This window comes from Priapulus caudatus, unplaced genomic scaffold, assembly GCF_000485595.1.
Source record: "Priapulus caudatus unplaced genomic scaffold, Priapulus_caudatus-5.0.1 Scaffold331, whole genome shotgun sequence".
Taxonomy (NCBI): domain Eukaryota; kingdom Metazoa; phylum Priapulida; class Priapulimorpha; order Priapulimorphida; family Priapulidae; genus Priapulus; species Priapulus caudatus.
This window is the reverse complement of record NW_014577392.1, coordinates 185,093-198,595: the sequence shown is the minus strand read 5'-3', so window position 1 is coordinate 198,595 and position 13,503 is coordinate 185,093. Positions and strand designations below refer to the sequence as shown.

Below are 13,503 nucleotides of genomic sequence, written 5' to 3'. Positions count from 1 at the left end.
TTATGCCTTACTAACCTATATAATAAATACTTCGACCATTGAAAATAATGTAGATCATCGCCATACTCTTCCAGTTTTTTGCTGCCTTCAAACTCGGCCCCATGGCAAGCATAGCTGGACGTGTAATCTATGTTCTCCACTCAGCTCTAGTACCTAATAGCCCGCTGATCGCTGCGCAGGTATAGCCACATGAAGCGTATAGCTGTTAATCTAAAGCAACATGGCCGACTGGTCTAACAAAAATTTATCCCCAAAAAACCGCAAAATGATCGGGCTCTTTTAACACTTATCTATCAAACATGGACATTCAACCATATTTTTGAACACTTCCACAACTTTACACCACGGTATTTATGCTGTTTATTCCGCAAAGTCAGCACTTATTGAAATTACATTTCAAATCATGTGGCGTGCGCACGCGTAATGTCACCGGAATGATGTTGGCAAAACGCAAAGCAGCTATGGTGCCAGTGTATGATTAACGGTGTGTTCCTGATGGTGCTCCGATTGGCCCGCACAATCTGGCGCATCCAGGCGACGTGTACCCACCACCCCCGTTAATCAATGACATGCACCTTTCACGCACAACTAGCCCTCTTGCGTTTTGCCAACATATCGGGTGCGCACGCACATTGATTGAAATGCTAATTTCCCCAATAAGTGTACTTTGAGCAATAACAGCATAAATACCTGGTGAAAGTGCTGGAAAGTGTTCAACAAAGATTAGGTGAGATGTCATTTGATAGATAGTTGTTGAAAAACCCTCATCATTCCTTGCCGTTTTGGCCGGATAAATGTTTGTTAAAAGACCAGTCCGACATTTGCTAGATACAGCTATGCGCCTCAATGTGCTATAGCCCTGCGGAGCCGATGCCGGGTGGCTATCCATACTAGAGCTAGGTTCTCCCTATTCATTAGAATGTCACCGTGTGCATTCGCAGTAGCTCTAGTAATACTATAGCACCGCTTACATGACATGCCGCTGGCCCCTACAATAGCTGCCTAGAGCCTATTTAGAGCTAGTACAGCGGCAGTCAAATTGGAAGCGCGGCTATAGTAACTAGAGCCTACTTCACGCCAGTGCAGTGACACAGTGTCCATGTCCAGAAGTGTTATTCACTGTGCCTCTGGTACAGTGTGTATAATAACACTAACGCTCCGAAATGACATACTGTCTATGTCCCTCAGCGTTACTGCCGACGTACCCTGGTACGACGAAACCGTACCCCTGCTAAACTATCTGATATGGTAGGAACGTAGCGTTTAGGTTCAGGTTATGGAGTATGCGTAGCCACTGTCACTTTGTGGTCAGTCGTATGGATGTTAGCGAGGTACGGGTCGGCATATTAGATAGTACCAGCAGAGCATATGAAATCACCGCTTAGATTTATAGTTACTTTACCAGGTACGTTCGGTATTACCCGGACCGTACCCCAGGTACTTCCGGTTGTCCACGGTCTGAGATTACCCCCAGTCTGATAATTACCCCCTACCTCGGGCGCATGCGTGACGCATGCGCAGTAGCGCTGCGATAATAGACTGCCCTGCGGCCACAGTCTGCAGATTAGTCTGCAGTAGAGGTAAAATCAGGACTGGGGTAATCTCAGACCGGTGTCAACGGTCTTGAGATTACCCAGTACTTTAAATTAACCCCTTGAAAATTATATCTGTGTCCCAATTAGTGGGGTAAATTCAGGCTGGGGTAATCTCAGAACCGTCACCGTCTGAGATTTACCCCCAGTCTGAAACTTACCCCTGCACCAAATTATTATCCCTGTGTCGCCCATAGGTGGCGTAAATTCAGACTGGGGTAATCTCAGACCGTGTCACCGTCGGAAGATTACCCCCAGTTCTGAAATTTACCCCTGCAATTATATCCTGTGTGCCCTGCCCATAGGCGGGTAAATTCAGATGGGTAATCTCAGACCGGTCTGAATGTTCGGCGCACATTATATCTTAACCCCGCGCCTGCCCATAGGAGTTAGGAGGACGGAGGAGGAGGAGGGGAGATGATGGAGAGGAGGAGAGAGGTGATGGAGGAGGATCGAGGAGTGAGCACGGAGGGAATGCTGATGGAGAGGAGGAGAGAGAGAAGGCTGAATGCGCAGAGGGAGAGGAGCGAGGAGATGAACGGTAGATGGAGAAGGAGGAGCGAGGAGAGGAGGAGGCGGAGAAGGTGATGGGGAGGAGGAGGAGGAGAGAAGGTGATGGAGACGGAGGAGGAGGAGGAGGCGAAGAAGGTGATGGAGAGGAGGAGAGGAGAGAGGTGATGGAGTAGGGGGATGGAGGGACGGGCGAGAAAATGATGGAGAGCAGGGAGGAGGAGCGAGAGGAGAGGGGAATGGATAGCGGTCGGGGACGATGATCGAGAGCAAGAAGTGATGGGAGGAGAGAGAGGAGAGAAGGTGACTGCGAGGAGGAGGAGGAGGAGGAGAGCCGGAAGGTGAATGAGGAGGAGAGGGGGGGAGAGATGATGAGGGAGGGGAGGAGGAGGAGGAAGGGAAGTTGATGAAGTAGTGGGCGAGGAGGAGAAGAGGAAGGGTGTTGAGTAGGAAGGAGAGGAGGGGGAGGAAGAGGAGGAGGCAGGGAGAAAGATGATGAAGTAGGGGGAGGAGGCAGGAGGAGGAGGGAGAAGTGATGGAGAAGGGAGGAGGAGAAGGAGGAGGAGGGCCAGGCGAAATGTACATGGAGGAGCAGGCAGGAGGAAGTAGAGAAGGATGATGGAGGAGGGAGGAGAGTAGGGAGAGGTTGATGGATAAGGGGGAGCGAGGAGGAGCGAGCGAGGAGGCAGGAGAGAAGCTGATGGATAGGGGGAGGAGAGGCAGGAGCAAGGTAGGAAGGGAGAATGATGGAAGTGGGCGAAGAGGAGGGACAACGGTGATGAGAGGCAGAGCGAGAGTTGGAGGAGGGGAAAAAAGGAGTATGGAAGTTAGCGGGAGAGAGGGACAGAAAGGTGATAGAGGTCGGCGGAGGAGGACGGGAGAACGTTCGATGGTAGCGAGGAGGAGAAGGAGGAGCGAGGGCGGAGAAGGAGTGGAGTTACGGGAGCAGGACGGAGGAGAGGCAGGAGAGAAGGTGATGGAGTAGGGCCAGGAGGGAGGAGGAGAGAAGGAGGAGGGGAGAAAGTGAGGAGTAGGGGGAAGAGAGGAAGAAGGTGATGGAGAGCAGAGGAGGGGGGGAGAAGGTGGTGGAGAAGTAGAGGAGGAGAGAGCGTGATGGAGTAGGGGAGGAGAGAGGGAGAAGGAAGAGGAGAGGAGGAGAAGGAGGAGCGGGAGAAGATGATGGAATAGATCGGAGGAGGAGGAGGAGGACGCGAGGTGATTGGAGAAGGCGAGAGGAGGAGTCGAGGAGTGAGAAGTAATGCAGAGGAGGAGGAGAAAGAGAGAGGTATGGAGTAGGAGGAGGAGGAGAGAGGAGGAAGAAGGTGATGGAAGGAGAGATCCCCCCAGACGATCGAGATTGCAGTCCCCAGCTAGGGGAGGAGGAGGGGAGAAAGGATAGAGGAGGAGGAGGGGAGGAGGGAGAAGCGGTGATTGCGCCGATCACGCCGGCGCCCGCCACAGGCTACCTGGGGACCGGGCGAGAAGGTGATGCCGGAGACAGGCCCCCAGAGGAGGAGGAGGGAGAGGAGGCGAGAAGGTCATGAGTAGAGGAGCGAGGCAGGAGAACCGGTGTGGAGGAGGAGGGGAAGGAGGAGGAGGGGAAGCATGGGTGATGGGAATAGGCGCGACGAGGCAGGATGCAGGCGGGGAGGGAGAAGCTGTATGAGCAAGGAGGGGGTAAAGGAGAATGCTGATGGATAAGGAGAGAAGCTGTGGGAGAAGGAGGAAGCTACGACCAGCTTCTCCCCCTCCTCCTTCTTCCAACCACTTCTCTCTTCTCCCCCTTCCTCCACCAGCTTCTTGTCTCCCCCCTCCTCCTCTTCCTCCCTCCAACCAGTTTCTCCCCCTCCCTCCACCACCTTCCTCCCCTCCTCCTTCCTCACCAGCTGCTCCCCCCTCCTCCGCTCTCACAGCTCTCTCCCTCCTCCTTCTCCACTCACCTCTCCCTTTCTCCCCTTCCCCTCTCCACAGCTCTCTCCCTCCTCCTTCCCACCACCCTCTCCCTTCGCCCCCTTCCTGCCCTGCTCCACCAGCTTCCTCCCCTCCTGGTGCCGCCCACCCTTCTCCTTCTCCCCTCCTCTCCACCGGCTGCCCTTCTCCCATCATTAATCCACTTCTCCCTTCTCCCCCTCCTCCTCCACCAGCCTCTCTTCTCCCACTCCTTCTCTCTATCCTCTTCCTCACCAGCCTTCTCCCCTCCTCCACCCACTTCTCCCTTCTCCCCTCCTCCCTCCACCAGCTTCTCCCCTCATCCTTCTCCACCACCTTCTCCTCTCCCTTCCTCCTTCTCCCACCAGCTTCTCCCTTCTCCCCCTCCTCCACCCAGCTCCCTTCTCCCCTCCTTCTCCCTTTCTCCTTCTCCACCAGCTTCTCCCCTCCTCCTTCGCCACCAGCTTCTCCCCCTCCTTCCACACCTTCTCCTTCTCCCTCTTCTCCTTCTCCACCAGCCTTCTCCCTCCCCGCACCACCTCTCCCGTCCTCCCTCCCCCTTCTCCACCCAAGCCTTCTCCCCCTCCTCTCCCTCCAACACCTTCTCCCTTCCCCCCTCCTCTCCAACAGCTTCTCCCCTCCTCCTTCTCCACTACCCTTCTTCCTTACTCCCCTTCCTCGCTTCTCCACCATCTTCTCCCTTCCTCCTTCTCACCCACCCCCCTTTCCCCTTACTCCCCTCCTTTCTCCCACCGCTTCTCCCTTCTCCCCTTCCTCATTCCCTTACCAATATTGAGGGTCGATCATCACACGGCCGCCGTGCGTATAGCTATATTGAATCTTATCCACACGGCCGCCGTGCGTATAGTCACGTCCGTGTTGGAGAGAGCAATAATAAACTGCTTCTGTCCGTATTTTTGACAAATGGCGAATACAACAACTTTGCTAAAACAAATGGCGTTAAGACGCTGACTGCTGTGACGGTGGCAGTCTCAGTTAACCAATGCTAATTTTTGCTACTGCGCTTTACACCCAGCACCTCGTGTGCATGTGTGGCGCATGCGCAGTAGCGCTAGGGTAATTTCAGACTGGGGGTAATCTCAGACCGTGACACCGGCAGTACCCTGGGGGACATAAACCCTCTCAGCAACACTAACAGTAACACTAACAGCACGTGTTTGTATATGTTTCCATGGTGTAACTGTAAGGCTGTGACAGTTCTGAAATTGTTTTGAATCAACTTGATTGGCATTCTCTTCGTATCTGCATGAACTATATGATATATCACTAATACTATCAGTTCATGCAAAACTTATAATATATATACTGGGTATATATTAGCCACAAGTTCCCTTCTCGCTTAACACTACGTCGGCGAGAGGCCTACGCCATGTAAAAGTCGTAGAGCCTGGTCGGTTTAGGTACCGGTATATATATATAACCGTTATAAAATTTATCATGGTTAGTTAAAGATTGGTACGGTAGGCCCTCTTGCCTATAGGTGCGGGCGGACATACGGGAACTTTGCCACATCCGGGACTTTCTTAACCTAGCAACCAGCTGTGCCGGTGAAAACAACAGCCTGTCTCCGTGAGCTTACACACGCAATACCCCATTTCCAAACCAAAAGCATATTAATTTCCTTGCATATATATGCCAAAAACGTGTGTAGTAGTAGGTTGTCACAATCATATATATTGCACAGATAAGAAAAGATATTTTTTTGAGCTGCCAAAATGACATAAGAGTCCAGAGAGGCGTGATAAGTCATAAGTGGCTGACTGCCACTTAAATGTAAATGAGTAAATGAGTAAATGTAAAAGGTATACACTGGAGTCCGTCAAAATTCTCCACTATTTGTTTTGATCATTTCGTGACAGGTAACTACTATTTTATAACTGCGTGTGTGTGTGCGTGTGAGTGTGTCACTGTGTGTGCGAGTGCGTGTGCGTGCCAGAGATGCCAACCACTAAGATTTATCCGTATTTTATACGAATTTCTATTCCTTTTGCACCACTACGGCCAGTTTGTATCAAACTACGAATTTCACTGTGATAGAGAAAAAAAAGTCAATTATTGTCATTTTTTGTCTATTTATTGTCATTTGTGACCCTCAGAATGCAGGAAATTGCATCTCAGAATCAACATTTTTTCCGGGGGGCATGCCGGACCCCCCCTAGCAAACTCGGGTCACTATGTGACCCTCTCTCCCCCTCCACCACCTTCTCCCCTGCTCTCCTCCTACACCACCTTCTCCCCTCCTCTACGTCCTCCCCTCCTCCCCTCCACTACCATCTTCCCTCCTCCTATCCCTCCTCCTCCACCACCTTTTCCCCTCCTCTCCTCCTCCTTCTCCACCATCTTCTCCCCTCCTCTACCTCCTCCCTCCTCTACCTCCTTCGCTCCTCCCTCTCCACTACCATCTTTCCTCCTCCTACCCCTCCTCCTTCTCCACCACCTTCTCCCTCGCCTCCTATCCTCCTTCTCCACCACCTTCTCCCCCCGCCTACTATCCACCTTCTCCCCTCCTCTCTTCCTCCTCCTTCTCCACCACCTTCTCCCCTCCTCTACCTCCTTCCTCCTCTACCTCCTCCCCTCCTCCCCCTCCACTACCATCTTCTTTTCTCCTCTACCTCCTCCTACCACTCCCCCTCAACCACCTTCTCCCCTGCTCTCCTCCTACACCACCTTCTCCCCTCCTCTACGTCCTCCCCTCCTCCCCTCCACTACCATCTTCCCTCCTCCTATCCCTCCTCCTCCACCACTTTCTCCCCTCCTCCTCCTCCTCCTCCTTCTCCGCCACCTTCTCCTCTTCTCTACCTCCTCCTTCCTCTACCTCCTTCCCTCCTCCCCCTCCACTACCATCTTTCCTCCTCCTACGCCTCCTCCTTCTTCACCACCTTTTCCCCCGCCTCCTATCCTCCTTCTCCACCACCTTCTCCTCCGCCTACTATCCTCCTATAGCTCCCCCTCCTCCTTCTCTCCTCCTCCTCTACATCCTCTTACGCTTGAGAACAACGTATATCGGCGAAAGATCCGATTGCATTGTGTGACTTCGCAAATAGGAAACGGATCAGAAACCTATTTCTCATTTTCGATTTTCAGCTTAAAAATAGGAAACGGATCAGAAACCCATTTCCTATTTTCTATTTTTATTTTAAATAGGAAACGGATCAGAAACCCATTTCCTATTTTCTATTTTTATTTTAAATAGGAAACGGATCAGAAACCCATTTCCTATTTTCTATTTTCTTTTAAAAATAGGAAATAGGTCAGAAACACACTTTAACCCCATTATTTGCAACGTCAAATGGGAAAACAAACTAACAGTATGTACCGTGATTGGGTGCGGATGTTTGGTAAAATGTCGATGTCAGCATGCTCCAGACACTCAGACAAGTTTGGTGAGGGTGAAAACTGTTGTGTAATCTTGGACTTTGTTTTTGTTTCACGAGACCTGGGGTAATTTTATTCAACTAATGCAAACAAATAAGAATAGCTTAAAATATTTTACATTTGCAGTGCATATATGTATCTTACATAATGTCATAATTATAGCTACAGAAAGGCTATCTATATACTCGCAAGACATATTAGAAGAAATTTCATGAAAAAAACTTATTAAAACTTCCAAACTAAGTGACGGATAATTTGTATTGTTATGCAGTAATCTATGGGCGCCAGTGACGCGATCGTGTGGTTTTCACTGGCGTTCTGCTGGTGGTCACGTGACTACTGATCTGTGACGTAGCACCGCCCGCACCTATTTGTAGCAATCACCTTAGTATAATCATTGCCATTAGCATGTACAACCTTCTAAGGAATAGATTTAGGAATAGAATAGCTTTAAGTTAAGCTTCTTCATTTCTGTCATCCTATATTGGAATTCTGATCTTTCCTGTTTAATTGCAAAATTGAAGTTATTTATCTCATGTGACACAGTCAGATGCAGGTAGTAATAATGGCATGACTCCGTCTGTCCGTCCGTCCGTCAACAACATGGGCACAAATCTAAATGGCTTGATGTACTGTGTTGATATTCGTTACGTGTGAGGCAACCCCAAAAGGCATGGTTTGACATGCGCATGCAGAAATATACACAGGCATAAATGCATTTTACATGGACAAGAAACTCGGCAGTTTAGTAATCACTAATCGGTGAGTAATTTTTGTATGCAGCACTATAGAGGGTACGTAGCTGTGTATGCTGACCAGACCATTCGTGGTTTTGCCCCCCCCCCCCACGGCAAAACCAGTTGGATACATCAAAGCGCTATATCACACATTGGGATATAAACTGGGAGTGGTGCCACTGACAGTGCCTCAAAATCAGCCATAGCCACAGGTATAGGCAGCTTCTGGTAGTATTCTAGGCCATGGTCATATAGTCGTATATAGTGTCAGAGAGTCGGAGCTGAGTTTGACACAGAAAAGCTATTTACTTGCAGTTTGGATAGAATGTGCACTGTCAGTCAATTGTGGTACTGTGGTAACTGTGGCTGAATGTTCGTGTAAATTTAAAACTGATATGACAGTCTGCGATCGAGCATAGGTACATTTGTGTACATTGTACATTTGTACAATTCACAATTCCTCCTGCTAAATCAATTTCAACTTCTTAACTTTGCCAATAATTGCAAAACAATTGCTAAATTTCTATTTAGTAGCAAACTCTGCATGCCGCACCATGCATGCAATCATATATGTTGTGCATAACCAATAATGTTACAGGATCTGGTATCTCACTGCACTAAGGCAATCTTAGTTTACATGACAGTGCTTGCAAGCTCATATCGCCATTTTTATCGATGCACCATTATTCCATTATAAATGAATAAAATTTATGAGATGTAAGTATGTATATATACATGTACATATGTCATGTACTAATCGTGGCATCAGTTGATCATCAGAATAACACGTGAAACTTTATTATATTTTAAAATTTTAAGTATAGGCCCTGTCGATCATTGGCCATTCGGGTTCTTACTGATGTTGCATGGGAATGCCGTACGGCACTTAAAATTCTAGATCCTGTTAATTTAACCATTCAGTGCCACAGCCGGAGGACACACTATTTCCATACTGGGACTGAATTTAGGGACAGTGATTTTCCGTTTCACAAAATTGCCTTTTTCGTTTGGGAAAATCATGAATTCCATTTCAAAGTAAAAAAAAATGGAAATTCCTTTTTGCCATAGAGATTTTACACACCAAAAATGCAAAATTTCGTTTACCATATATTTGCATGAAAAAAAAGGTTAGGCCACTGACTGACAGTTGGGTTGGCACCGAAACACAGGGCTACCAAAAGTCGTAATTGTAAGTCATTTCGCTTTGAAACTTGTCTGAGTGTAAACCATATCATTACCAATGCTATTGTCGACGTGTTTTTTTGTGATTTTATTGAAATTTCCATGTAATATGTTCAAATTACGTTTTCCGCGTTTTTTCCGTTTGAAAACATCTTTTCCGTTTCCAATGGCCGTTTCTGTGTTTTCCGTCCGTTTTCTGCGATTGCGAAAAATCACTGTCCCTATGAATTCTCACACATTAACATTCACTACCGTTTTATTATGCATGTGTAGGGTTGACTGATGGTATACTGTTGGTACCCTGTTGAGCACTGTTAATTAATACATTTACACATTAAAAGTAGGAATTAATAATAATATAAGTATTGTATTTTTAAAGGCTTTTGATATACGTTGTATACAGAATTAAGAAGATGGGTACTGAGGCAATTATATACAACCAGCGTGGGCAGTTATCAATATTAGATCAGCTTCTACTGCCTAACCAAACCGTGTATGTACGTATTGGAGATGTTGAAGATGGATGGAAAGCAATTTTCCAGATGCAGGTAAAGCAACTTTAAGATTACAGGAACTGTCGACCCATTATGGTGTTTGCTCAAAGTCGACCAGCAGTGTCAAGAATGGTTGGGTTAACCCTGATCCTAACCCTATCTAATACTGTAACTACCTATAATAATTAGAATATATGTCAGTTACCTTTTTTTGTACTGGTCCCCAGTCCCGTACCCAAGGGGGGGTTCCAGGGGTTCCGGAACCCCCCAACCATCAAAAAATAAATACAGTCGACAGGCCTATTTTATAACTTGGGCTAGGTATATTTTATCCAGAAGAAAACTGTTAAAATGCACCAGAATGCACCATTTTAAAGCAAATTTTCAAAACTTGCCCAGGGGGTCATGCCCCCAGACCACCCCTAACATCACTTCACGCCTTCGGCGCTCGCAGTCGCCCGCACACCTCTGATTTGGAACCCCCCTTCGGCCAATCCTGGGTACAGGCATTGGTAAGGATAGTATAAGTAATGGTAAGAAATTATGTCTACCTTGTTCGTGTTAAATAACATTGTAATTGTGCTAATGAACCTTTTGGTTCTGATTCCGTTATTATTACTTTCTCATTTTTAGCTCACCTTGACATCGTCAAGATGAGCTATTGCTGTGGGGCGTCGTCCGTCCATCCGTCCGTCCGTCAACATTTGGCTACGGTCAACGATAACTTGAGAACCGTTTGACCCACATGTTTCAAATTGCATACAGTTGTTACTCATATGGGAGAGATGTGAACGTCCTATTTTGGAGCACGCCAGTTGACCTACTTTTGAGTCATGCCCACTTTTTGGCAAACTTGGAAATGGCCATAAGTCAGTTCAGGTTCAATGGATTTTGCTCATTTTTGGTATGTGAATGAATAAGGACTGGCCCCAAAACATATCACAGGGGTTTTGATATTTTTTTTAAATTATGTAGATTTTGGCAATTTCACTATGCATTTCAGTGTCTGCCTACGGTCAACGATAACTCGAGAACCATTTGACCCACATGTTTCAAATTGCATACAGTTGTTACTCCTATTGGAGAGATTTGAACGTCCTAGTTTGGAGCACGCCAGTCGACCTACTTTCGAGCCACGCCCACTTTTTGGCAAAAATGAAAAATGGCCATCTAGATTCATTTGATTTTGTTAAATTTACCTACCTACCTACCTAATCATATGGTACCTACATGTAATATTGTGTTTTAGATTCTTCGTTACAGTAATTTGACTGGAATATTTTATTGCTTTTATTTGCGCGATAATCGAAAACCAAAATGACGATCATTTAGGCGTAGCGCCATCTCTCGCCCAGATTTCAGACTTTCAGATCTGAAACATTTATTTTCGCATCAAAACTAACCCTGAAACAAAACAGTGAAATTTATATTAGTATAAAACAGGGAATAAGGACATTTGATCATATTTTGGTCCATCATATAGTCTGAGTCATATGCTTTTTTCAGGTTAGAGGTGCACCGGCTATTGGAATTGTTGGATCACTCAGTCTGGTCGTTGACCTAAACAATCAGGAATTTGATACCAAGTCTATGTTGAACACATACCTTGCAACCAAGCTTACATATCTTGTGTCTGCAAGACCAACTGCAGTGAACATGAAATGGTGTGCAGACGTTTTGTTAAAGCTTTCTGCTGAATTAAAGGACTGTGATGAGGTGTCAGTAGCTGAAATGAAAGAACAGTGAGTATCTAACCTCCTCCTCCTCCTACTCCTCTCCTCCTCCTACTCCTCTCCTGACCCCTGTTTGCTCCCCCACTCCTCTTCTACTTCCTCCCCTCTCCCCTCTCCTACTTTGGGGAGTACCCTTCTCTAGGATGTATATCACCCACGACACCAATGGTAGTCACAGCCCAAGTTATTCTTCTGAAGTGAATCGTGAACTTATAACTTATCAGGGTTTCTTCTACATAAGAGGCGCTACGGCGCACCGCCGTTGTCATATTTAACATCGCCGTTGTGAAAATGTTCCTGTATTTACCCGCCCTTGTCAAAATAGTGTCAATCCAAAAATATATAGATCACCACGTGCTTCTGACTATATACATGGAAAATCGTAATGAAATTGACAGCAACGTTTCTTTTTGCGTGCCGGCACACGTCAGGCACGTAGCTGCCTTTAGGCAAAAAGGCACGTGCCTGCACATCATTTATGTTAAAAAGAATTTTTACAATATACATGAAACAACATACATAAATAATATACATGAAAAAGACATGCCCCACTCCACACCATAGTGTGTTCTATTCTAGTTCTAACTTCTATGCTCCACACACACTGAATGATTGAGCAATGTTGAATGTTGATGAAAATTGCTCTCTTGTTTGTTGTGACGATCACTTAGCCAGTAGCCACCCCCTTCTGTTGAATGAACAATATTTTTACACACATACCAATTAATTATTGCCAAGTATAATAGTCGCGCGGCTGTACAAAACGGCACCTGATGCATGGGTTAATTATGTAATTGAGAGGCAAAGCAGGTTACAACCCTTTTGCAGCTTTTTCACAATTCCAAGAAAGTTTTTTGCTGTCGCTCTCATCCCAGTGGTGGTCACCCCCTACATATTCAATAATAAACGCGACCTAAACAATGCCCCCCCCTCTGTATATCAATCAATGCCGCGCTGCAAGCGCAATAATTGTTCTACTAAAAATTGAATTGTAGTAGTCAGAATGAAGGCTGTACATGTACTCAAAAGTAGCTCAAATACCATCTCCTGCCGTCTACATTTTCAAAATTTTCTTGGGGAGGACCCCCATACCCCCCATCTGTTTTTCAGTTCTGCCTGCACATCGTTGAAGGGCTAGCTACGCCCCTGCACGTGAATGCCTGAAAATGCGTAGGGCATGCGGGAGTGTGGGAGAATGGGTCCAGATGCGTGAGACTTGGTAGGTCTTCTAACAGAGTAAGATTTAAACTAAAAGGTGCAATTTTATTTTCAGGGTGCCTCAAATTTTTAAAATTTTGCTGGGGGAAACCCCAGAACCCCCCTCTACCTCTTTCCCCCTGTATCTGCCTGCAGAATCCACATTCGTGTCTACTCATTACATGACTGTATTACTATTTAATGTGATCATCATTTCATATTCATAGTTTATTTGTTCCTTTTGACAACTTGAAAAAGAGATTCAAGAGTCTCATACAATGTGTTCAGAATAGCTTAGAATGCACCAAATTGCACAATTCTTTTTTTAATTTCCTGGGGGAGCATGCCCCCGGACCCCCTAGCTGGGCGAGCTCCTGCGGTGCTCTCTTTGCTAGGTCCTCGAGACGCGCAAACACACCTTTGAATCCATTATGCGAGTTTTTTCCCCAAACCGGCCATTACCTCCATTGTCTAATTTTCCCCCAGAAGAAACCCTGCTTATGACGGATTAAATTCATGAAAACCTTCGATTTTATTTTGATTGCATAGAATAATGAGTATGGCAGAGTCATTCCTGGAGAAGGATATAGAAATCAACAAAAAAATGGGAATGTTTGGAGCAAATCATATTCTTGAGAGGAACGACAAGTCCCTTCGGATTCTGACCCACTGCAATACTGGATCACTAGCAACTGGAGGTTATGGAACTGCGCTAGGTATATATATCTATATA

The 13,503-nt window shown here is 46.5% G+C and overlaps 1 protein-coding gene across 4 annotated transcripts in view; it reads left to right on the top strand.

The window, feature by feature from the left end:
• The first annotated feature begins 7,630 nt into the window (after positions 1-7,630).
• The window catches only part of LOC106809146 (methylthioribose-1-phosphate isomerase-like), a 9,108-nt gene continuing 3,235 nt past the window's right edge, over positions 7,631-13,503 (top strand). The window contains exons 1-4 of one of the 4 annotated variants that reach the window (XM_014812120.1): positions 7,631-8,189; positions 9,750-9,894; positions 11,347-11,582; positions 13,320-13,486. In XM_014812120.1, the coding sequence (XP_014667606.1) occupies positions 8,152-8,189; positions 9,750-9,894; positions 11,347-11,582; positions 13,320-13,486 (586 nt within the window). In that variant the 5' untranslated portion in view covers positions 7,631-8,151. Of the gene's footprint in view, positions 8,190-8,562; positions 8,584-8,841; positions 8,882-9,308; positions 9,354-9,749; positions 9,895-11,346; positions 11,583-13,319; positions 13,487-13,503 lie in introns of those variants that run through there. The other 3 variants (XM_014812123.1, XM_014812121.1, XM_014812122.1) reach the window with 3 other exon arrangements.